The 27,041-nt window shown below is 37.2% G+C and overlaps 1 protein-coding gene across 3 annotated transcripts in view; it reads right to left on the bottom strand.

Moving 5' to 3' along the window:
- Positions 1–27,041, bottom strand: part of STXBP6 (syntaxin binding protein 6) — a 112,570-nt gene that overhangs the window by 60,080 nt on the left and 25,449 nt on the right. For all 3 annotated transcript variants that reach the window (XM_048058773.2, XM_013174284.3, XM_013174283.3), the window contains exon 2: positions 12,221–12,402. In XM_048058773.2, the coding sequence (XP_047914730.1) occupies positions 12,221–12,374 (154 nt within the window). In that variant the 5' untranslated portion in view covers positions 12,375–12,402. The remainder of the gene's footprint in view (positions 1–12,220; positions 12,403–27,041) is intronic.

Here is a 27,041-nt window from a genome sequence, read left to right as displayed (position 1 = left end):
CATCTCTGGCAAAGCAACAGTAAAAGCAAAAGTAAAGAGCTGGATGCAATATTCTAATTGGCTTAGTAATTTCTTTTTTAAGTACTTCTTATGGGCTGCTCTTCACTGAAAGTTATTTGATTGTACAGACTTCAAAGAGCAGAATGATGATGACTACATACTGGATTTGATTCCTACAGCTTGGAGTACTATAAAAGGATAAGATTTTAATCTGATGTTTATCTACTCAAAGTCTGTGACACAGCAATCAACGGTCAGGGAGAAAGAACTTATAGCCTTCTTTAGAAGCTACAAAAAGCAAAACTACACAGTAGTTGGCAGAAATGCTTTCTGAAGTGCAACTGCAAGGAAACAATTGAGATGCTTTCTACCCCATATGATTTAAGTTCAACAACTCACATCACAATGAGTCGGAGTATTGTAAAGGCCACTCTCCAGTACCATGAAAACTAAGAAAACCTAAGAAAACTGTTCAAACTGAATCCTACCTCAAAGCAAAACACGCCAATTTTAATTGTCATGGTAAATAACAACCGTTTCCTCTAAAGCTAGCAATTAGTAAACACACACAGGTCTTATGCTCATGGTTCCGTACTTCAACTTGAAGGAACAGTTACCACAAAATACTGTTCAGTATATCCTTAATTCTAGCTCTGCATTTTTATCACATATAAGATAGCACTAACCCCTGCCAAAAACTCACTTGGACAACGAATGAACGAACCACCTCCAAAAGACAGCATGACATTCAAACATTTTAACCTGGCAGTAAACTTGATGCAAGCATCTGCCGTGTTCTGGGCAAAACACTGCAGTGAAACATGTTGCATGCGCTGAAGGAAGCTACTTCCAACTCTTTAGGAATGCTAACCCGCCCAGCACAAATAATTCCAATGAATGGGTAAAGGAATACAGTTGCCCACCTCCTCTGAACATGGAGGGATGGGAAAGGAATGCTGCAACTCTACTTTCTGCAAAGCTTCCTAGTAATTCTGGGGTGCGTCCATGGAAGGGCTACAAAGTCCAGCCAAGAATAACCTCATTAAGCTTCAGTTGTGATGAACAGCACAACATACAGCTTTCAGTGTAAGACTTCCAACATACAGCTTTGTAAACAACTTGTTTTATGCATAATAATTTACTGCATCAATACATGCTTCGTATTTATGAATATTAAACCAAAAGGGATAGCTTTTTGATTATTACAAAAGTTATGTCTGACTAAAGAAACAGATTTGATTCTTTACTTTTCCCACCAAGTTTTCTGGTTTTCTATGGTTTTGTTTTGCTTGGTGATTTTTTATTTTTATTTATTTTGTGTGATTTTTCCTTTCTATTTTTCTTCCTTCCAAAATCATCTGATTTGGTATTTTGGGAGTTGTTCCAAGGAACATGCGTGAATGAGGTGGAAGGAAAAGCAACTCCAAAAGTTCAATTTTGAATAAAGCTGAAGATAGTATTAGTGATACAAGTTCTCTGGATCAACGTATTTTATAAAACTGAAAGTGATGCACGATAAGTAACAGTCAAGCTTCAGTCTGCTACAGTTCTATTCTGAAAAAAAAAAAATCTAAGTGCAAAACCACTGGCAATTCTATGAAACAGTAAACATCAGTCAGACACAGAACTGCACACCTTCAGCTTGCAATTTAGGAAGTATTTCCTGCACGTAAATTAGATCAAGTACTGTACTGGGGGGATGGATGTATAGAAGCATACATACATTCTCTCTCTTCTTTCAGAAGAAGGGGAAAAAAATCTGACCAGATGCTTTTAAACAGACAATTCTGTAGCTTTTCTATAACAAGATCCCCTCTTAAAGCAAAATTCTGATGGAAAAAGAATTGGTTACCTGAAATTGAACAACAGGACACAGTCAGAAAGGATCAGAGCATCAATGTATACTACAATATTACTCTGAATATGATCAATAAATTAGACTACCTGCCAAAGAAATACATTAATCTTCCTTCCTCTATTTTAAATAAATACAAAAAAAATCAATAATGAAGAACAGAAAGTTAATCCAACTCCCACACAACAGCCACCAGTTTTCTACCTATGTAATTTGAGCATGGGTAAAGATTATCGAAGACCCTTACATGACTTAATTTTTGAAATTCCTTTTATTTAATGGAAGTTGGCATTTATTAGCATTAAGAGAAAGTGGTTTTTAGACTTCTAAAAATCCTTTTGAGTACCATGATGTTAAAATATAAAAAATGCCTAACAAAACCAAAACAAATTCTGATAAAGGAGGGGCTTGGCTAAGAACTCTATTCAGTATCACTATCTATCACAGTCACTATTAGAAGTAGATGAAGGTAATTAATTATATTTTGACATTTTCATATGAGCTGTGCACCTACAATGTCAACATCTTGGCAAAATCATGAGGCTGTGATGCAACAGGGAAGCTGGTTTTGAGAGGAACATTACCCTTGCCAGTGCTGTCAGTTTTCTGAGCCACCATACAGGCTATGTTTGATCACTACCAGTTACTATCACCCAGCATTACTGCAAACAACTGCTGCTATATTTTCAACAAGCCCTGAGGCTAGTAGCTAAGCACAGATGAAAACCTCATATATATGTATGTATTCAGTGTATATTTATACAGATTTACACACATATGTACACTGCCTGAATCCAACCATGTTAAGCAACAATTCAAAAATATCCGTTCTCTCCTTTACCCAACCTAACAGCCAATACAGAACAATGAATATAGGTCACTGAGCACAACATCGAAGACACACATTTGCCCTACAGGTATCTAGAAGATTAAACCTTTGTCTTAAAGAAGACATTCCCAAGATGGGATGGTGATGTTCAGGAACGTTGTCCTTTGAAGAACTTGGAGGAAAAGAATCTTATTTGTTTTTTTGCTTGCCTTTTTTTTATTATTATTATTTTCTGTTCTAGGTTATGGAAAAAAAGGGATTTACATTTGCACCACTAAGCACAGTTCAAAACTAATGTTGATATTGTTATTTAAAGCAAAACAAACAAAAAAACAGCTTACACCTTAACACGTATATTGTTAAAGGCTCATGTTAGAGAAGACAAGGTCTGAGACATCCCTTGTAATTTAGTTCATTTGAACAAAAATATCATCAAGGCTGTAATGGTCCCTAGTTTACTCCATAAAAAAGCTAATGATAACATTATGCCTCTGCATAATCACTTCTATTTAATTTTGAAAATACTTCAGAATTAACAAAATTTAAATATTTTTTAAGAGTTTTAACTCAAAAGCTGTTGATGATTTTTTAGGTAGCTATTATAAAAGGTGTAGTAAAGGCAGAGTAAATGTCAGAATTCATCCAAATTCCTAAAGTGGTTAATCAACGTTAAAAGAAACCCTAGCAAAGACAAGGTGGGGGTACTGAAAAGGCCCATTTGCTTCAATTCTACAGCATTTAAAAGGGATTCTAATTCCATTCAGACTGACTTATGAAGAAACGTTAATAAGGGGAAAATAGATCCATGAAAGCCCATAATCACTCTTGCATATTTGATGGTATAAGCATGTTTTCTAACTGCAAATTTGTTATATAGAAATTGCCTTCGTATCAATCCTACAGGTGTCAGTAAGCCTGTTTCTTTTTTTTCTTTTCATAATAGTATGAAATCAAAAAATTTCAGTAAATATCAATAGAAATAACTTGGCTAAGCAAAAAATATGAGCTCCAGCCTAAAACACACTAAGTGGTAAAGAAAATAGAGTAATCTCTCATGTACACAATCACAAGAAGGCATTATCTCCTCACTCAAAAGTAGAACAGAAAGCATTGGAATCAAACAAGAATTGGATCAAAAAAGATGCCTCAAAATTAATGGAGCAAAGCAAAGAAGAAAGTGTAATGAGCCTATTCCACCATGCAGACACTCAAAGTTTTGAAGCAAAAAACATACATACTGAAAAGAACATAGTTCTCGGCATTTTTCAACGTTTGCCATAACCTCCTAACTTCAAGGAATTCTCACAAATGCCCTTAAATTTTAAGGAGTAGCTTACATATTTCAACTTGCTTCCTAGAAAACTTCTTCAGTAAATGAAGCATTTCCACAGGAAAGCTGTTTTTTCAAGACTGATCCATGGCTAGAAGGACTAAAAATAAATACACAAACTTGCCTTCTATAAGCTTCAATTTTCAACTAAGTATTATATAGTGTGTGCTGTATGCACCCAGAAAATTCTTTTCCAGATTTCCAAATTTGAAAGTATCGAAAATGGAAATATGGAAACAAGATATATACGAAATGGCATATAAAAGTATTGACTTTTTTCCTCTGCCTTGAAGCTACTCTGAAAAATTTCCTCTATGCAATCATGCGGTCATCAAAAAAAAAAAAGCGTCTAGAAGTAAACCCAAGTGATCTCTCAAAGCATCTTTTTCTATCTTGAAGGCAAAATCTGTCACCTTTCATGCAACTCCTGGCACAATTCTACAGCTTCTTCCCGAAGGTCTTCAATGACAGATTATATATTTTTTCCAAAGGCTGTCTACACAAATTATTTGCTATTCTTACTGTTAAAAAAAAGTTTTCCTTGTAGCATCTTCACAACAATGCAAGTCACCTGAAGTTCATGTTTCTCATGGCCAGAGAGCCTTGCTTATGCACTTGCACCAGCTCAGCTGCACAACTAATGACAAAAAGTTTCAGTAAGCTGATAGTCAACTCACTACGTAGATACATGAACATCAGTGTAGGCACCAGGAAGGCAGTGAGAGGCATCAGCCCACAGAATTCCAGAATAAACACAAAGCAGTTGCCATTGAATTGCACATGCTGGAAATCACAGAATGCTGTATCAGTAACTCCACTCACGCTAGCAAATTATCATTGACTGGTCAACATGAATGCAGAAGTTGCACAAAATCTGTATAGGTTACACCAGAGTCTAATTGGAAGCAGAAGCAGCTACTGACTACACAAGGAGGGTTTAGAGGGATCAGTAGCCAACAGGAGAAAGTCTCCAATGAGTCTGTGCTTTGACATAGAAAGCTGCCAATACAGAAGGAACACTATGTTCATTTTCTGCACAGCAACGTCCTGTCCATTGAATTCTGCACTAGTTTCTCGGTAGGCCATCAGAAAGTTATCAGGTATCATATAAAATGAAAAAATGTAAGGTTGAGAACTGGAACCACGCTTTTCTGTAGTGATTGTTAGTATCCAATGAACTCATCCAAGATAGAGGAATACTTAATATTCCTCTTCTCTGACTGTGGTGGCTTCATCCTGACGGCTAGCTAAACTCCACCACAACTGTTCTCTCACATCCCTTCCTCAAAGGAAGAGGGCAAGAAAATACAACAAAAAAGGGCTCAAGGGTCTGGACGAGGACAGGAAGATCACTCCCCAGTTACTGTCACGGGCAAAACAGATTCAATGAAGAGAGATTAATGTAATTTGTTGTCTATCAGTAACAAGCTAGAGCACTGAGGAACTAAAAGCAAGCTAAAAACACCTTCCCCCCATTCAGCCTCTTCCACCTCCTCCTCCTGAGTGGTGCAGAGGAACGGGGAATGGGGGCTGCGGTCAGTCTATAGCACTTTGTCACTCCTTCACAGTTGCTCTCTGCCTCTGCGCCACGTGGGGTCCCTCCCACAGGATGCCATCCTTCCCAAACTGAGCCTGCGGGGGCTGCCCACAGGCAGCAGCTTTTCAAAAACTGCTCCAATATGGGTCCATACCATGGGGTCCATCCATCAGGAGCAAACTGCTCCAACCTGGGCCCCCCATGTGCAGCACCCCCGACAGATAATCTGCTTACTCCTGCACAGGCTTCTCTCCACAGGCTATAGCTCTGGCTTGGAACCTGCTCCTGTGAGGGCTCTCCACGGGGGGCAGGCTTCATGTGGCCACATCCACCTGCTCTATCTGCTCCTCCTCCACGGGCTGTAGCGTGGAGATCTGCTCCGCTGTAGGACCCATGGGCTGCAGAGGGACAGCCTGCTCCACCAGGGGCTTCTCCACAGGCTGCAGGGGATCTTTGGCTGTGTGCCTGGAGCACCTTCTGCCCTCCTTCTGCAATGACCTTGTGTGCAGTGTTGTTTCTTTCTACATTTTCCACTCCTCTCCCCTAGCTGCTCTTGCCCAGCAGGTTGTTTTTTTTTTTTTAATTTATTTATTTTTTGCCTTTCCTAAATCTAATCTCCCAGAGGCACAACCAGCTTCCCTCACCAGCTCGGCTTTGGCCAGCAGCGGGTCCCTTTTGGAGCCAGCTCTTGTCTGACACGGGGCAGCTGCTTGGCTATGTTCACAGATAACACCCCTGAAGCCCCCGCTACCAAAGCCTTGCCACATAAACCCAGTAAACTGGGACACAAAATATGAATTTTTACCTTAAAGCCACCATTTGTAACTGGCAGCCCTTGTGCTGAGTACAGCTACCAGACATATCTTACCTGATCAAACATACATACCAATGCATGCCCAGATGTTCCACCTGTTGTGCCAACCTGGAGGTCCGTGGGGTTAGGGAAACCACCACAACTGGCCTGCAGTTGTCTTCAAACAGCTGTCCAAGTCACACAAAACTTGCAGAAGACCAAACCGCAATTTACACAATCACAAAATTGCCTAGGTTGGAAGAGACCTCCAAGATCACCTAGTCCAACCTCTGACCTAACACTAACAAGTCCTCCACTAAACCAATTTAGTATTCATGTTCTTCTGAGCTGGCTGAATCTCTCATGTAGATGATGTTCCACTTTGCTTAAGTAATTAAACATTCAGTAGAGGGCCTGACATCCATGTAGGCCAGATCCACCTCCAAAGTGAATGCACTATGTCTGACCATTAATACTGAAGTATCATTCTCACTCCCCAGTACAACATTTAAACAGAGGAAACTGTCCCAACAAATTACTCAGTAATACCTCATTACACCCTATGATGAGGTGACTACAGCATTCTCCTTGAAAGCAAATAGAAAAAGGAAATTCACTTTTGTTTCTCACAACCCGAGAAAGAAACGTGAGAATCCTGTGCACTACAAACTCCTGAAAAAGGAATGTTTTCTTCAACATGAAAAAAATAAATTGGGAGATGGTCACTTCAGTACAGGACCAAAACTGACAAGAAAAAATGAGAAGACATAGGAGAAAAGATGAATTATTTTCATCTGAAACTCCTTCCCACTACTTTCTGCATGGTAGCTGAACTGAAAATTGGACAGGTCAATTACGTATAATCAGCACTGGAACTCCCCATGAAATTATGGGGAATTTCTGACTGCCATGTCAAGTTACCTTCAAAGGAAGAAGAGATATAGGCCATTCCTAGGTAATATTCTATTCTGTGAGCCATCTGTTTAGGAGGAATAACAAGTTTATATTTGGAAAAACAACTTTATGGCACCATTGGCTCTAGAGACAAAAATAGAATACGATGCTTATGTTGGAAGCATAACCAAGCAGTGTGGTTAGATATTTGCTGAAGTAAATGTGCTGTAAGAGCACAAACCAAGGGTATTCACAAAACTATTTAGGCTAATAAGGTAGACCTCTGTCTCTCTGTATACTTAGAAACAGGAAAAAAAAAAAAAAAAACCTCCACATACTGTGGTAACTGCAAATAGCTTTTTAAGCTATTTACTGCCTGTTGTTTGAAAAAACTGTGACATGGTCAATGAGGTTAAATTTTAATGAAGAAAGAAAAAAAATGAATATATATATGTTATATCTGTATGTTGTTTATGTTGTTTCTTACGATTTCTGTGCATTTTTGGGGCTTTTTTTTTTATCACTCTCAATAGACTGTACTTTCACATAAAAGCCATCCGATGTTAACAATATGTTAATTTCATTTGGAGACAGCAAAGAAAAAAAGGATTCCACTCCCAGTTTTAAACAGTATTAGCTTTTAAAACTTACACTCAAATTCCAGGCTTTTAACTAGAAGGACTAGAAAGAGTGGCACAGCTAAGTGTTATCACACATAGGAATTCAGGTTCAAAAGGAACAATCTGGTTCATTCAGTTTATTGCAACTGCAATAGAGTTTTAGTCCTGAAAAGGTCAATGCCACATCCATATGTATAAACTGGAACACTTCCAATGCACTATACGAAATTAAAAACCTTTTTAATATTAAAAGTTACTTAGAAGCCATAATGATATCATGTCAAAGGAAATAACACACAGTACTGCGCACAAGCAGCTAGGAGAGATGGCCGGCGTCCTGTATCTCTGAAGCGACCTTTTAAGTATTTCGTATTTAATTCAGCATTCTAAATAAGGCTAAAAACTATTTTAAACATTTATGTTTCAATTATATAAGACAATGGTGACAAATTTAAAACTTAGATCTGATCCAATAACTGTCACTAGGTCTGCTAGTGTGGAGGAGGTGATAAATATCCACTTTCAGCTCTGAATTTCTTGCCTTTTCGCTGTGTCAAATCCTTTCCTACATAAAAAAAAAAAATCCCAGTTTTCATCTTCTCTGTTCTGCCTACAGCCTCTGTGTTTCCCATCTGTCTACTCCTTGCTTGCTGTTCTTCAACTAAATATCTCTGAGAAGATCTCTCTTGGCTATGCTTCCCAGTCTTTGTCAGCCCTGCCACTACAGTGGGCTCCAGGTTGCAGGTCTCCACAATTGCAGTAAACAGTCTTGCTACAGCATCCTTACGTTAATCTGCCTTCAGCTGCAGCTGACAGGCATTATGTACACATTTTTGGAGCATCAATAGGTATTTCCTTCTAACCAATTCAGTATTTAGTATTGTCAAATATGAAGCCCAGTACATCAAATAAAAATGTGAAGTAACAATCATTCTTACTCTCCAATCTCAATGTTTTCACTATTTGATTCTTCTAATGCTTTACTATCCCAGCTCTTTGAGTCCTATAGGTGGCAGTGATACAGTCCCCCTGCTCAGGATCTCTATCCTCATTTACAAAAATGCAGATAGACAACAATTATGATATAATGTATTTTAAATTCAAAAGAGAAAGGAAAACAGAACTGTTAACAGTGTAATTTTTTCAGCTATGAACACAGTAGAACGTTGAAATAGCTCTTACAATGGCTAACGTCTAGATTTCTGTGCCCTATCTTGAATGAAACTATAGGTAGGCAGAACGTTTTGTATCCCCAAACATTTATAATCCTCGTAACAAGTTGGTTTCTAAGGGGACTCTTTCAACTGACATACAAAGCTCTAGCCTGTAAACTATCAAATTCCTTCTAGTAAAGGCCACACAAATCATTCTAAGAAAACTAAGAACGTATATATTCTGCTCACTACATTTACCTAATATATCGCAAAACCTGGGGAAAAAATGGGACAAGAGTACAGGGCTTATAAAGTTGTTTCTAAGACAGGTGTTGCAACACTCAGCATTAAAGCATACGCCATTTGAAGTGGAAACTAATATCTAGAGCTGGCCATCAATGCTTCTTATACTTTGCACTGAATCACAGAAAAAATGGAAAGTCACCAAGTACATTCTGTAACTCCCATATATAGTTCATCTTAGGCCATCTGGGGACACAGCACAATTGCTATTCCCATATATCCTTACTAATTTTTTTTTTATTTTTACTTATTTTTTTAAATATAACAGAACTACTTGCTGCAGCTAAAAGCATTATTACTTCATAGCCATTGGGAAGAGCAAAACAGTTTATCCTTGTCACAATTTCCTTTAACCTCAGTGGCAGAAGCATTTGTTCCTTACCCTTTTTGTGCTATTGATTGTTCTTGACTAAATAACTAATTGCACTTGGCCCTATTGCATTACATCAACTTTTTGATCACTCTGGAATTCTGAATCTGTCCTCAAACATGAACATACCAGGCAGTCCCTCTTCAGTCAACTGAAATTACTGATCATACATTGTGTTTGATAGCAATAGGCTATTAAATATTTAATATTTAAGGCTATTAAAATATTTAATAATAAAGTCTCATTCCCCTGCAGAACCTCACTAACAGCAAGCCACACACAACACTCCTAATCCAATTATGGAGCTTTTCAGTGACCACCATACAGTAGTTTTATTTAGACCCTGAATACTTCTCTTTGTCATCAAAGAGAAACTCTGCTGAAATCAGGACATCTGCTGTTTCTTCCCTACTCATTATGCGTTATCCTGCTGCAGAATGGCATTAGATGCATCTAAGATCATGTAACATCTTCAAGTCCATTCTGGCTGCTACACATGAACATAGAAGTGCAGGAGGTGAATGGAAGCTATGTTCCCCAAAAATGGTAATGCAAAAAAAAAAAAAAAAAAAAAAAATCCACCTTCTGAACAGAAGTAGCCTATAGAAAACTGAATGCACAGACCACTCCTCCTTTACTCATGAACACGGGTATCTGAAACATGGTGGGATACCTGTGATACTCTGAAACTGACTGTGTGGTCCTAGAATAGGATTACTCTTTAGAGTACGAAGACTCAGGAAAAAAAAAAAAAAGACTCTTAAAAACTGACTGCCAAACAAGTAAGAGCTGAGACTTTGCTTCAAAAACAAGTTAGTGATCTGAACATCTATTTCAAAGATGGAAGACCTAGATTCAGCTTCCTTCACAACCTGAGGGAATTGAGGCCTGCAATCTTTACATTTTAAAAGGGTATCCAAACCACAACTTTAGGGAAAAGGCCAGGTGAATCAAACTCTTCCTTGAAACTACTGTACATGGGAAGAATGGCAAGTGGAATACTCAGCAAGAAGTGTTGAATCTGTTTTGTCTCATTGTCCTCAGTGTGTGTGTACAGATACTCTGCAGCTTATATTTAACATAGATACTTGTACATACATATACAAATGTTATTTGGCAACATATTTAATAAACCTACATTGTGTGTGCATGTGTGTGATGTCTTATAACAGTTGTAGAGTCGCTGGGTTTTACACCTTACATTTTGAAAGGTTTAATATAATTTTCGGTGGAAAGAAATTTGACAAAGTACATGAAACATAATCTTCCATTTACTTCAGAAACAATATCGGTCTTCTGAACTTCACAGAGCACTTCTTCCTGTGACCACTAGTTTTACTTGCAGTGAGAAACACACTCTCTAAGGAGGCAAGCAATACTCAAAAATATAAGTGACTAAAGCACCTTAGGATATCAAAGATAATCACACACACTCACTTGGCAGGCACAGAAACCACAAGGGGATTTCTGCTTTCCTAAGAGAGAGAGGTACCAGGAAGAAGGGCTGTGTATCTCTAGAAATCTAGAACTGCACTGAATGCTTAACAGGCAACTGAATTCCATGCTAAGTTTGAAAACAGGTATAATCTATAGGCAAACGAGTGTCACAAACTACTTTCCAACTGCTTCAAGACATAATCCTGGTGAAAATTACCTTAATTTCAATTATAATGACCAGGAAGTATTCAAAGAATAAGCCATATTACATTCTTAAAAGAAAAAATATAGCCAAAAATCTGTGATACCATAGTTAACCACACGTTACTCAATCAATGAGTTTCATTTATACACACTAAAATAAATAAATGGACATTTGCCTTTATTAGAAAGGGTAAAAATATACCTAGCACAATATGCGAAACAGACAACTACTACTACATAGTCCGTTCCACAAAACTCAGACTCTCATTAGTACTGGTTTGACTTTGGAGAAACTCAAATGAATTTCACCTGAACACATTAGCAGCAATAGATCATTTCTCCCTGTTCCCTGTGAGACCTCAAAACTGATCATTATACATCATTTTCTCCTTCAAACCAACTATTTCCTTCTTCGCCCCTTTTAAAGTCAGGAGATCAAACACAACAGTGGTGCTGCATGTCATTGAAGTGAAAATATTTTAACTGAAAGTTGCATATTTAAGGACCCAAAAAGTTTGTAACACAGGTGGAAATATGAAAAGAAGATATTTGCTTCAAAACAGAAATTTCAGGGCATAAAAAGCAGAAACAATACGAAGTTCAACACTCCAAGAAAGATCTTAACATTGATAAGCAAGGACTGTTTCCAATTACTCTATTTGTTCATTTTCTGCAGCTATGCTGTGAGAACACTTCATTTTTTAAACAATGAAACCACCTGTTCAATTTATTATATGGTATAAATATTAATAGCCTGTATTTCAAGTGCTATTATTCTCTGCTTCCATTATTAAGATTCAAGTCACCCAGCACCTTGCAGCTACGGGATAACATCTAATCAGTTAATCAAAAATACCAAAACAGACAAATGGATGTCCGAATCTTTAATCTTACCTGACAGGCAGATATATGTTAAATATTCACCCTGACCTCCAGTAGCTAGGAAAGGAATCTTTTTTTTCGTTCTTCTTTTTACTTGGACAGCTCCCAGCATCCTTTCATCATGTGGGGCAAATATTTCTTTGTTGATTGCAGATTTGGCATTCATTGTAGATTAGATATAGCAGACTGACACTCTAAAAATAAAATCATAAATAAAAGTATTAGGAACTACTTCAAAGCTACGTGGAAGTCCAGCTGACTTACATTAGCATCTCTGACCTTCAAATAAAGTCTTTAATGATTCAAAGAATTTACAAGAGAATTTCATGCACTTTGGGGCAGAATTTTCAAAGTAGTCATCCATGAAGTTATTTGTTGTTATCCACACAACCTCTCAAACTAGCTTAGCCTATTTTGGGCATGAGCAGTCCATACTAGCACTTCAGTGTGATCCAAATTCTTCACTGAGAAGATTTTGTAACTAAATTCATTCTGCATAAAAGCTTCATTAATTCTTCCTCTGGTAACCGGTGGAAAACTCATCTGTCCCATGTACACAGAGAAAGCACTGAATGGGCAACTGAACTGAGCCTGTGGTCAAATTCATCAGCCTCCACTCTGAGCTAGGTCATACTGGCAGACAAGTAGCAGCATTCACAGAAAATATATGAAGCCTAAATCTCTGTAAGACTATTCTTTCAGGATCATTGCTTTCAGTGACAGGGCTTCCTTAAGCAGCTCCTGCAATTCTTGCAGCTTTAATACCTTATCCCCTCAACTCCTCTGTAATTACCAATTGGGCAACTGCACAGGAAGACAGCATCAGAAAAATCAGCTTAGACAAAACCACACCTCTTCATTTTTGCCAAGTAATTTTAACCCAGGTCAGTTCCTCAATTTGTTTCATCACGTAATAGCACAATCAATTTAGGAGAGACATTTGGAGAGGAAAAAAAACATAAGAGAACAGGGAAGGAGCAGGAGGGAAGCTGCTTATTCAGGCGTGTCCAGCAAAAGAAATATGTATCTGAGCACAACTTACAGAGGAGCCTAACAAAAGAACAGAGAACTCAGTCACAGAGCTGATATAACTCTGATTTTATGAAGACAGAGTTATAACTCAAAATAATTCTACAGTGAAATCTGTTAATAAGTATGTAGGTCCCACTAACAGACTGCTAAATCTAAAGAAACTTCATAGCCAGAAACAATCCTCTTTTTTGATCCTCATATACTTTTTAAATCACTTGCCCTATAATTTTTTATTCAGGGAAGTTTAAAATGAACAAGGTTTGTTTTGACTTCTCAAGCCTAACTTATTTTCCACTCTGACCGTTTTCTATTTGCTCAATGCCTGGTCCTAACAAGAGCGTTCCTTATCTCCAAGAATCACCAGTCCCATGCTGCCACCACTACCTTCAGCTTTCTCCTTACTTGATCTTTTGTTTCCGTCTCTAAGTTCATTTATATAAATAGAACACAAAATGTCTCCAGTATATCTTTTCTGGACGCTATGTAAAACACATTACAGAATTTAAAATAAAATAATAATAAAAATCTCATAGAACCTCTAAATCTGTGTCAGAAATTAATGAGAGGTCTCCTGATACATTTTCATTTTTTATTACATAAGCAGCACATGCATGCTTTTCAAACTTTCTAGAGGAAAGTCAAAAGATGAGTCTCTCATTTCCCTTAAATGATCACATTCAGGTCTCAACTAATGAAGCCATGAATTCTACCTGTGGGATGATACTGGCAGATGGTATTTGCCACAATTTAATCACAAGAGAAACACAAATTCTGGTCAGATTAGATAATAAATCCAAGAGAGTCATGGAACCATCATATTAGTGTACATAGAATCAGCAAAGGAATTGTCTTAGCATTTTCAGTTTCAACATTTTGTTGGTACCTATTTATGATACTGTTATGGTTTTGTTTTCAAAACCTGTGTTCATGGAGATGTGAGAGAGCACAATTTAGTCCAAATCAAGTTAACAAGCTATTTATTTTGGGATGCAAATAGAATCCTTTGCCAACACAAAAACAACAAAAAACAAACCAACCACAATAGCACACTCCAGTTTCAAAACAGTTAACCAACATTAGAGCTGTGCAAATTCTGACAAGTTGTAGCATGGAGTTATTTTACATACATTCCTACCAAAAAAAAAGAAAATCAATTTCACTTAAAAGTGGTCCCTGTAAAAGATAAATCTAGACCAATTTCAGAAAAATAAATTTTTGAAACAAAGAATGCTCAGCTCCCCAAAAAGATGTGATTTTCTAACTCCTACCATGAAAGTTACCTATCCTTTAACAACAAATATCAACATGGAAAAAGAATCAAAAGAATAAATCTACCTGCTAGTTACTTAGAAAAGGCTGTTTTCACATTTGTCGTCATTGTACCAGAATTTTCTCCTGTTCTGTATCATGGAAATAATTGCAGCATATACCAGCATGTGAGCTGTTGACACATTAGGACTACTTTATTTATTTATTTAAAATTCAAGGTCGCTGTTAGTAACTACAGTTTTAATCACACAGAGCTTCTTCTGGCTGAGATAAAGACTGATAATCTTTACCAAAATAACTTCAATGTCAGATCTTCACATGCTTAAAGAAATTCTAATACATGGTTCTATGGGAAAACCAACACATTCTCTCAGGTAAAAATAAACTTGTGTTACAGAAGAAGGTTCTCTAGCTAGCCACGATCTGAGCCTGTTAATTCTGCAACTGGACTGTTGGACCACTGCTTTTCTCAGACATTTTCTATGATTTATACACTGCAAAATAAGCATGATTTCAGAAACAGTCTGTGATGTAAAGGTCTCTTTGATTAAAAGAGGATATATTTATAAAGAAAGGAGTGATTGCACTAAATCCAGTGCCCCCTATTTTCAGTTTTCCTTACCTAAAATTAGTTATACCAGTAAATATTTGTTTATAGCTTCAAAGCTTTCATATAATACTTCAAGATTTAGTTTAAGGATCGTTCTCAATGTATATAGCTGTAATCAGTAGGATCTTGCTGAACAGGAGGCAGGCCAAACAAACAAGAGACACTATCCAAATCCTGTTTCATAAATTTCCCAAATCACTTTGATTTGTATGCACACCGCAACTTACAGCATGAAACTAGAGTAACTGCCATGTACACAGTAATCAAAATTAAATACTAACCCTAGCAGAATGAATGTATCTCCATGTATATACATAACCTTATCTATCAATGGAAGTGCTTTTATGCACAAAACCATACAAATCCAACTTCTAAATACTGCCTAGCTAAACAATACCACAATACAAATTCTCCTGTTTCAGTAGAGGCACAGAAGAAATGACATGGAAGAATCAAACAGAGCAGTTTATTGCTGCATGCTGTTATTTGCTTTGTGATTATGCTCTTTTTTTTTTTTTTTATACATTGACCATAAATTGTAGACAAACATCATCAGTAGACACCCAGCGTTGCCCCTGACTAAAGTACGCACTCACTGACCAGGTTTTGATCCTTCCTTCCTGAATACATGGTTTACAACAGTCTCAAATGCCAGAATAATGAGATTAATCTAATACAGTGTACTTGACATGATTTCTGAATCTAATATGGAAACCGACATTAGCACAAACAAAACAAACAACAACAAAAACCACCAACCCAACAGTTACATCCCTATGTGTAAACAGACTTCTGAGATTCAGCTGTCAGTAAGTATAGTTTTTATTGAATTGTTTCTCATAGTTCAAAAAGCAGCAGCTAGGTATAAATAAGGAACCTTCTCCATATTTACTGGTGGATCTATGTAAAAGACTTTAATATAACCTTTGGTTAAATATGTAAAACATTCCAGCACTCCTCTTTTTCAAAAGCACTTTTAATACAGTATTTTTGTTTGTTTTACTAAAAAAAATAAGGAAGACTTGCTCAATTAATATGAGTAACTCGATTTTTTCCGTCCTCCAACAAAAACCTCTTTTCATCTAAAAAAAAAGATGCTGGCTGTACATGCAAGACTTCATGTAGTACATGCAAATTTATTTATATAGTAATGTTTTTGGCATTAGCTCCACGAAGAATTCAAATCATTACCAGTTTTCCACTAGCGTGCAGATTTCCACTACGTGTGGATTCACATACTTTGGAATATGAGTATTTCTCCCCCCACTTTAACTTATGCTATTTTAATGAAGGCTATTTTGGCCATCAGAAGTCTACTGAACTTTAAAGAGAAGCAATCTAATTACAACTGAGGAAAAAAAAAATCTCCTTTCTCACAAAGCATAGGAAATTATTAAGAATGCCAGGAAAGCAATTCATCCCCAGACTCTTGGTGTTCGACTTAGTATCAAAGCTCTGCTGAAGACTGAATAGGGAAAATTCAGCTTCTGGGAGAAAAAAAAAAAATAAAATAAAAATTCACTCAGTCTCCTGCAGCGGCTTTTTTCTTGCCTTCATTTTAATTACCTGTCCAGGTCATCATAATTTTTATATATGTGTGTATGTACGCGTATATATATATATATACATATACACACACACACACACATATGTAGATGTAGAAATAGTTGAATTACTGCATATTGACTCTTTATTACAATTATCTTTGTCAGAGAGATGGAAAAAGGAAGGTACGCAATATTGCGTGGATTAAAATCAGTAGGATTGTTATCATTATTAATATGTACTGTATTATTAGTAACACATGACTGTATTATTAAGCATGTATTACTAACACTACTAGGATTTCAAACCCTGAGCTTACTTGAGAGAAAGGCCTATGCAAGTCCTGGGGCAGGGAGTTTCAATAGATTAAAAAAAGTAAAAGGCAAAATTAAAAATATATGGATAACCTAAAAAAATTAAGCCATGATGTGATTTTTTTTTTTTCGTATCAGTTCTGGACTGTTCTTATTTTACCGTTTAACAATATTTATTGTCCTTTTTGTTTGATGCATAGAGAGAGATTCAGAATGCAGTTTGGAGGATGGAAGCCATCACTATCAATACCAGATGTCAGCTCCCTGTGAATGTAGAGACAGATTCAAACATCCAAAATATGAAATCTCTTCTCTTTTTGAATCCTCTTTTGGATAGATTTGGAGTGGTGGTTCCCTTTGGATTTATTTCTATATATGACTCAGGATCCACCTCTCTGCAATCTGTCCAAGAGGATCCAACTCATAAATACACATCTGTGAAATTTTAGGCAATTTATTCAGGGCTGTGAAGTGCTCCTTTTTAATCATGGAGTCTTCTCTGAATTTAATCACATAGGTCTTACCCAACAGTTGGCGGAATCAGAATAACCCTGAGGGACTGAAGCGCTGACCTCTATAAACCGTTCCTTAACCACCCGACTTGTGGTTATAACGGGACAACAACCCGATCTTTCCCAGTGAATGGTTCCGTTTTGTACATGACAGTTCTCATCTCAGCTGCTTGGTGCCTCAGCAAAAAAACTTGCTGGTCTCAGTATGTACTTATCTAAGGCATCCTGGATAAATTCACATTTCCTTCAGAAGTATCCATTTCAATATCTAGGCCAAAAAAGTAATTCTGGAAACATGCTCAAATATAAAATGCCTTAAAGTAGAAAATGTTATTGCAGGCTCTCTGGGCAGTGGGAAGGCAGAGGAGTTTCTGCTCACAACATTCCTGACAGGGGCAGGGCAGGCCCTAAGGCCCTACCCCTCTGAGGCAAGGGGGATTTAAACATTTCAGTAAATGCAAAAGTCTTAGTAAAGAGCCCACACTAACCTGCCTCACACACTTCCTTTGTTCTACATACTTGATTCTGCTCAAATTATTCTAATGATGCTCTTGGCTGAACAAAGAAAATTCCATTTTCCTCCTGCGGGTGTTCACTCCAGCCATTGCAGTCCTATGGAGCAGGATGTCTGGATGCTCACCGCACCCGCAGCACTACTCAAATGCCAGAGAATAGAGGCTTCCGTGAAGGTTTGATCTAGTGCCTGATGTACACTGCATCACCTGAAACCCTTCTCTGCTACAATGCTTTCCCAGGGCATTTGTATCAGTAAAACCTCCTCCCAAGAACAAGCTGACCAGTCCACAGTATATGGAACAGAGGAGGAAGTAGGAATTAAAGGTAATTCCTAAAAATATATTAAATAAAACTAAGAAGATACCCAAAGAGATCCCACATGTTCAGAAACAATGAGTTGAAATAGTTTGCTGGTCAGCCAAAAACTCGGACTGCTTTCCAGCAGCCTGCCAACACACACCTGACTTATCTTTACACCCAGATGTTTTCTAGGGACATGCAAACAAGTGCAAAGAAAGGGAGTTGCAATATCCATGCTGAGGTAATGGTACACAGACACACTGGGGAAACTAATCCTCGCCATGCAGAAGTTTAACAGTTGTAAGTCAGCAAGAAGGAATGAAAGTAAGAAACAAGAGAATGAATGTTCAAAAAAAATGTTCAGTATGTTAAGTCATTGCATGCAAAGATACTGTTTAATCACAAGCAGGGATGGGCTCACAGGACAGGGTAACCACTGCAATACTGCTTACAGAGTGAAATCCTGAGCAACCAACTACTGCTGGGCTGCACTGATAGCTTTAACAAACACTCAAATTTACTTTTAGCCATCCTGACAGAAGACCTCAACTTTAGACATCATTGTAAGACACCATTATTAAAGGCCCAGCTTCTTCTTAATTATCTGACATTTACTCGCTAGAAATGTTGAGACTATGTATTTGATCATTTCCATTCATCAAAAGTTTTGTATTTCTTGTTGTCTCAAACAACCAGCTATTACATCTTTGGAGAAGCATAGCATCGTAGCACAAAGACAAATAACATGTAAGCCCTCCAAAACCAAATGTTAGAACATACAGTTTCTAGAGCTAGTCTGCAGTAGATGATTTTAGTTAACATTAACCTAGAAGCATAACACCAAGTTTAGTTAGCTCTGCAAACAAGGATTAAACCAGTAGACCAACTTTGCTTTAAAAAGTTGAGGTAAAAATCTTTAAAAGGCTTGAAATTACAGATCATAGTATCTTCTGTGATCCCTCTATTAGTGAAAACTGAGTTTCTCTGAGAAATTTTTAATTAGCGGCAACCATTGTACAGGCCAGAAAAAAAATCTATTACACCCTAATAACAAGAGTTCAAGGCTTCTCCAAGTATTTACTGGGCAGGGGGGAACACTCTCCAGAGCTTTTGTTTGCAGTCACATTTCCAATTTACTTTTTCAAATAAGCTCTCAGTGATGAGTGGTTCATTTGAATAAAATATTAATTCTAAAATATGAAAATTATGGAATTGTAAATATATTTGTGCAGCCAGCCACTTAAGTGGCAATTCAGTCACACAAAACGTGTTTTTACTTAGCAATATAATTACTAAACAATCTGCCTGCCCAATCAAGCTGAATTGGACATGAGCAGACTTCAGAGAGCAACGGCTCCTAAATCTAAAACAACAAATAAACAAGATACATCTAAAACAAAAGATAAACAACAAAGAAGCACCTTAAGTGGATCCCACAGAGGCCAGTCAAACACATGATCCAATGTCTGGTAGCCATACTGTAGGTTAGAATTACAACCCTTTACTGTTTTTAACCAAGCTATGGATTGGTTACAGATGTACAACAGCATCCCAGCATTGGGTTTTCTTTTTTTTTTTGACCCCTTAAAGCAGCCTGGTTTGAATGATCTATGACTCTCAAAGGGCTTCTAGAATAAGTTGAATGGAATGGGAAAGGACATGCTGGGTACCATACTTCATGGCTTGAGAACATGTGATGCTTTTAATGAAAAAAAAACACACAGGAGTGGCAAAGTACATGGTTGTAATGTTTTAATGTCTAATAGAAGCAATAAGCAACTAAAATATCAATGTTTGACATGGTTCTTCACCCTAGACAGGGTGAACCTTTCATCCCAAAGGAGTATGATTTAAGTTCTGTGCAACCTGCAAGGACCTATAGGTCTAAAAAGACCTAAAACATCAAGAGTTCTGAATGGTATTTATAAAGAAATGGGGATGCAAACCAGAAAGGTACTTTTTAGTCTACATCATCAAGTGCCTCAATCTGGCAGACCATAACATAACCTTTTTCAAAAAGTTCACCTAGAGAAGTTTTGTTTACCTCCCTCCATCACACAAACACACACAGACAAAAGCTCCAAGCACGTACTTACAATGAGAGATTACCATGGATATCACTGGAATTCTGCAAGTGGTTAACTAGGACCATGTCCACTTTTGTGCACAAGACAGAGCAGTTGTTTTCATTCCTGAGCTCTGCCCCAGTAGAGGTCTATTAAAACTGAGAGAGCAAGAGGGATCACACAGCATCAATTACCCTTACTTCCTCAAGACAGATGTTAGCAAAAGCAGAAGATGCAGGATAACTGGGCTCTTTCTGAGACTGTGTCCTGAACTCTGCCCAGAAGGTATACAAAATTATATAGGCGTTGGTACAAGAAGGCACATGGGTGGATGGGTTACTATATTTTCATATTAGAAGAGTCCCAGAACTGAAAGTCACAATTGTTTGAGGAGGCATGAGTTTGAAAATAAGGAGAGAGAATACCACATTAAGCAACGCTATTCAAAGCATGAACTGTTTTATTAAAGGGCAACCAAGAACTGCTTTGGAACACTGCCCTTGGAATCATCTCTTTGCAACTGGAATGTTTTTAACCTCACAAACAGATTCACAGAGAAACCCAGGAACTGCCAGATGTTATAACAAAGCCCCAGAGATACCACACTTGCATTTGTGGGAAGTTATATTTATTATTTCAGGACATCAGGACATTCATAGCAGCAAGAGCTACTACTTCCACATAGCAACACTGAAAATCATAGTCTTAAGATGTCAGCTTAATTCTTAAGACCTTTTAGACATTTTTAGCTGTTAAGACCAGTTATTAAATCTGCCTTCAGACTTTGCAGGCTGAGTTATCACAGTTCCTTATGTCATTCCTCACAGATTTAGGCTTCCAGACGCCTGACCTCTCTAGACTCCCTCCCATGAGCTTACATCTTTTTTGGACGACAGTCCTCAAGTCTGGACTCACAGCTTCTTTTAAGGCAAAGTCAACTGGAGGTGCTACTTCATAGATCTTTCAGTTAACATTCCTGTTTATAATGAGACTACCATGTGCAGATCTTTTCCAGAAGGTCAGCAAAAGACATAGATGAGAGCAAAAGCCCTCATCTACTACATTCTTCAGATCTTCTTCTGAAGAATTACTACGACACAACCGACACAACTTGTTTCTCATTTGACATCTAAGTAACTCATTACTCCCACTTAACAAGAGATTTTTGTATTTACTACTTTCAGGCTATTTCTTCAATACTGTAAGATGATTTTGAATTCCAAGCCTGCCTTTCCACATTTGCAGATCTCTCTGGATTGACACCCACTGAAAGTTAGTATGCACATTCTGTGTTCCATCGTTTTAGTCATTAACAGTTTGGGAGCTAACACAGCCTCCCTTCACTCCTCCAGTTAGAACAAGAAAGATACCAACTCCTCCGAAAACAGTTCTACAATCATTCTTCTGTTCCTACATCTTATGCTATTTCCATATAAACTGCATTTCCCTAGTTCACTCATGACTCATATCACATGAGACCATATCTAAGGCATCCTTAAAGTTGCAATCTATCTGCCTGTTCTAACTTACTCACATGGTCTAATACCTTATCATAGAAACAAATCAATTGAGTTCTCTCTAGTCACCTTCTAATTTCTTAAAAAATAGGTTTTATTCCATTGTTCATCAAATATGTCTGGAAAGAAAAACTATTAAAAAAATGAAATTAAAGAATTGTGGAGAGATAGAGCAGCCCCCATTCCCTAATGAAAGAAAAACTAGTTTGAAGGACTGCCATTTGTAGTGTTCAGAGCTTCTTTCAGAGGTTTCTGTTGTTTCACAATTAATTTATGCCCACCTACTGCATCTGTGCCGTCAGAAGTGATCAATTTCCCTGTGCCCTTTTCTTCCTTATGACAGAAAAAGTGCTTATGTGGTAGTGCAGTGAACTAGACAAGAGAATTAATCCAGGTTTAACCCAGTTTAAAAGAAGAAAAATAGTAATTAGGTTTGGTTTTACTCAGATCAGCTCCCTGACTCAATTCACTACACAGCTGATTGTGACAGCACATGGGAAGGAAAAGCAGGGATAACACTGGGACTGCCTTAGGCACCAGCAGTGTTAGCTTGTACTGATCATGAAGCAATGATTAAAAGACAGATTCTGAAATGTCAGGAACTTCTACCAAACTGATGGAAATTTGAAATTGGCTGACTGAAGACAACCTAAACATTTTTTTTTTTTCAAAACCAAAACTTGCAAAAAGGAATCCACAGAAATTGAACCGAATAAAGAATGGTGAAACACAGGAGTTCATAGTAGGTTTCTTCTTGATAAGAAAGAAGATGTCTCAAGATAGGAACAAATTTCTTGATGTACTGATTCCACTATTTGTTGGGCAAAACAGAGGCATGGCAAAAGGACAAGCTAGAAATTAGGCTCTGTTAGCATACACTCTGATTTCTGCACTAAAATCCATCAGAACCTGTTGCAAGTGAGAATATCCAAAAATGCTATGCAGTGCTATTACTGCAGTATGTCCCATGCAACTAGAGCACATTAAGTCTGGGGAGCCACTCTGAAAAAGATGTCTCAGAGGAACACAATTTTCCTTTATCAGCATGAACAATCACAGCTGCTCAACAAGGACAAACTCTGCAAGTACTGTTTAGCTAATTACTGAATAACCAGGTGTTAAATGGACTCATAATTTAGCATACAGGTTGCTAAAGAGATAGGAAATTACTGCAGTGTTAGCTGAAGGTGTTTTGAAGAAAAAACCTGCTTCAGCTATCTTATAGTGCTCTTGCCAATGGCTTACTCCAACCAGTGCACTTCCATACACTCTCACATAATCATGTTTCTAAAACCTTCAGTTTTATTTCTACTCACACTGATGTAACTAGTATTGGTATAAACTGTAATTTTTTTCACATTACTATCATCTATTAAATCAAATATCTCAAAGAGAAGCAGGAAATGAACTTGGGTCTCTCAGGCTCAAGATTTTCAATTTTCTGATCTGCAACCTGCAACACCCACATCTGAGGAAAAGGGAAGTAATCTCAGTAAACTCAAGGGATGTTCCTTTTATATTACTTTTAATACCAGGGAAGAGTACAAAAGCAGAGCAATACAAGGGGATGAAACATAACTCCAAGTAATGGAAGTGTTCTACTTCACCCACACAAGGTGAATCAGCTTTTTCAGGTAAATAAAAACATTTTTTCTATCACTCCAAATACATGAGCAAAAAATCACTTACTGACAAAATATATAATTCTTTTGAATTTTGAAGAATGAAATATATCAGTACCTACTGGCTATTGTCAGAAGACTTCTTCAACCACCCAGTTCTGAGATAACAAAATCTTTGTATGGGCAGAGAGACCTCTTTAAAGCATTACACCAACATTTTACTTGAGGGAAAACAAAAACCATGCAAAAGTAGTAAACCATCTGTTAGTAGTGTCCTGATATATTCTAGCAGTTAACTATGATTTTCTGGCAAATAACACGCATTGAAGACATTTCTGACATATTGCATACTACTTCCCACGAATCCTCCAAGAGTAAGTATCACACATTTCAAAATGGATGAGCCCAATTAAGCTTGCAAAACTCCCCGAAGTCTTACAAATTGAAGAAAACTACAAAAATAAATAAATAAATAAAATGGCTTTGTGAAGTGTTTTGTTCAAGGGATGTTATCTCAGAAATTATTAGAAACACTATCCATCTCCCTGTCCCCCCTCCAACTATGTCTGATTGTTTGACTCTGCACTCCTGACAAAATTAATGGAAAAACTACTGCAAACAGACCTTATACACTTAAAGATTTCTTTCTTTAAATGAATGTCTTGTTGTTTAGTCTTACAGAAATCTGAGAAAGCTAGAAAGGAAACTGTTGGCTTTTTCCTCTCCCTTGATGCTTTCATAGTTCTACCACTGATCACTGATTGCAAATTAGCATTCTATTTTAACGGATAGAAAATTTCCATTGAACATGTAGGTGGTAGAGAGAAATCATCTTGTCAGGTGATGATAACCCTTTGGAAACCAGATTAAAAAATATATATGTATATAAACACACCACAAGATATCACAAGTGATTTCCTGAGGACATGAAAGTTTTCATCGGGTTTATGAATCCACATAAAGCAATAACTTTTAGATAAAACAACTCCTAAAGATCAGTGCTGTACTAATCAATATATGGATATCTGTACAACACACTGTAACATTTTCTAGTTCTACACTGAAATCTGAGATAAGTATTACAGTACAGAGATGCACAAGAGACGGGAACCTAAACAGCCAAAACCCAACACAGTAAGTTCTTTCTATCATGTTTTCACATTTTCCCAAAAGAGAGATGGTAGCATACTTTCCCTCAATGCTTTCATTTTCAAGAATTATGTTTTACATGTCTGAACTACAATACAGTATGGCATGAGAAGGTAGACTGAAAAAATGACACCTAAGCTTGTGTAAGAAACATCGGGGGGAAGGGGGGTTATTATATGAGAGGTCACACAACACAGAAACCCTGCAACATTCATTTCAGAAGTTTAGGAATGACTCTCTGCTTCTTTCTTATAGAACTTACGTTTATAACTCTTAGGCATCTAACCATTTAATGTGTCAGTGCAGGAGGGATGCTTTAAAACAAACCAACTGCATCTTTCAAACTGATTCCGGCCCAATCAATGTATCAGATATCCTCCCACTCACAACTTACCTATCAATAATTTACATTCTCTCTAAATGGTGGGCACAGTTATAGACCCTAAAACAACAACATCTCTCAAAACATCTTCATAGGTTTATACAAAGATAACCATAGCTCCAGAAGTACATTGAGTTTAGAAATATACATTTTCATCTGGATAAAGAATTTCTCCATATCAAATTCAGAAGTATAAAAATTAACTACCTCCACAGCAACAGACCCTCTGTAATGGTTCTGTGCCAAAGTCAACTTAATACATCCCATATCTAGAGCTGAGCTGTAAACATTGATACTACAAAGAAAACGACATCTCCAGACTTTTTACTGCCAGAAACCATCTAACAAAAACAACACAAAAAGGCACACTCCTTAGCAATACCCTTAGATAAAACTGCATCCAATTGAAAGAACAAGCACACAACCCACACAGTCTTATGATTTTTATCCAACAGATACTTTCTGCCAGAGCAACATGAAGAAATAGATTACATCTTTAACAAAGGCACTTGAATACAATGCAAGAGAAAACAACTGCAAGCCATGCATCCTCTACCATGGTGTTCGGACTAGAAAAGGAATCCAAGTAAATACATACATGCTTATCTTAAACGTAATATTCTTCTTTCAGCACAAACAGCTTTATGAAAAAAATCCTCCATGTGTGCAAAATCAAGACACCACTACTAAAGTGTATCAATACATAGAATAGCTCAAAGTTAGACATATCCGATTAAGGTAGGAAAACTATTTCACAAAGAAATCAATTTAATCCTGTCCTCAGCCAAAAGCTGCTTTTCAGCACCAGCTTATGCCAGTTTAACTGTGGGATGCTGCCAAATGAAGTGGTCAGCCTCCTTCATCTCTCAGCTTTTCGCTGATTCATCAGAACGCTAATCCTCTACTAAAATTTGCAGCTGCACATCATTAGTATCAACACTGGAATATGTGAGAACATGTACTACTTTGGGCAATAATCTACAGCTCACTGTGTTAACTCAGTCTTGAAACTACACTCTCAGCTCTGCAGATGCCTTTAGAAACAAGCCTGAGAACTACACTCTTGAAGTTGATTGCTCTTGAATCCTACACATCACCGTTTCTGAGGCATCACTTAAAATGGCCTGTTGCAATGAGCCTATAGACTCCTTTCCACAGCTTTGATTCTTCTCTTTCAATACTCCACAGGACACGTCAGCCCTACTCACACCAAGCTCTACCCACTACTACTAGACTTTGATATCTTATATTAGACAAAGTAATCTCACTTTGCTATAGACTTTTCCTTTCATATATTCTGGGACAGAGAAGCTCAAGACAAAGAAAAACAAACAAAGGTATCAGTAGCATTATCTCTTGATACGTAACTCCTTAAAACCACCCACCTACAAAATCAGCTACATTAAAAGAAAAAAAAAAAGTTAATATAATAATGAATAATCCAAGTCAAACTTAAATTTACCTTTTACTTTACTTTTTTCTCCACATGGTCAGTATTTAAATAAACATGGTTCCAGAATCCATGGAAGAATCCAGTGAAAACTTGTCCACTCATTAGACTGAAGCCCTATGACTATTTATTTCAAATAAGTTCACTTCATTCTGGCTACCAAGATTTAGCAAAGAAATTGAAAAACAAATTCCAAAAGTTCCAAGACCGACTTCCAAGACCAAGGCTCATTTCAGTGCCTGGTTCATCCACGTTACAAAGAGTATTTTCACAACATTAAGTCCAAAATAAAGAAAGAGCCCACTACAGCCACCTTAACAGGTTTGCAATCTAGATATTAACTAGGCATGGTTACAGGGAAGGAAAGGTGCAGATAAAACAACTATATATGTTTGTCAAAATGGTGTAGGTAAAGTCAAGAAACTTACAGAAGAGGTCAATCCCAGCTTGCAATGAAGAAAGAAAAAAGAGACACTGAGAACATCCACTGAAATATCAATAAAAAAACAGAGTATAATCCAAAATGCAAGAAGTGCTAGATTAGGAAGC

The sequence above is a fragment of the Anser cygnoides genome, chromosome 5, assembly GCF_040182565.1.
Source record: "Anser cygnoides isolate HZ-2024a breed goose chromosome 5, Taihu_goose_T2T_genome, whole genome shotgun sequence".
Taxonomy (NCBI): Eukaryota; Metazoa; Chordata; class Aves; order Anseriformes; family Anatidae; genus Anser; species Anser cygnoides.
This window is presented reverse-complemented; position numbering and strand designations above follow the sequence as displayed.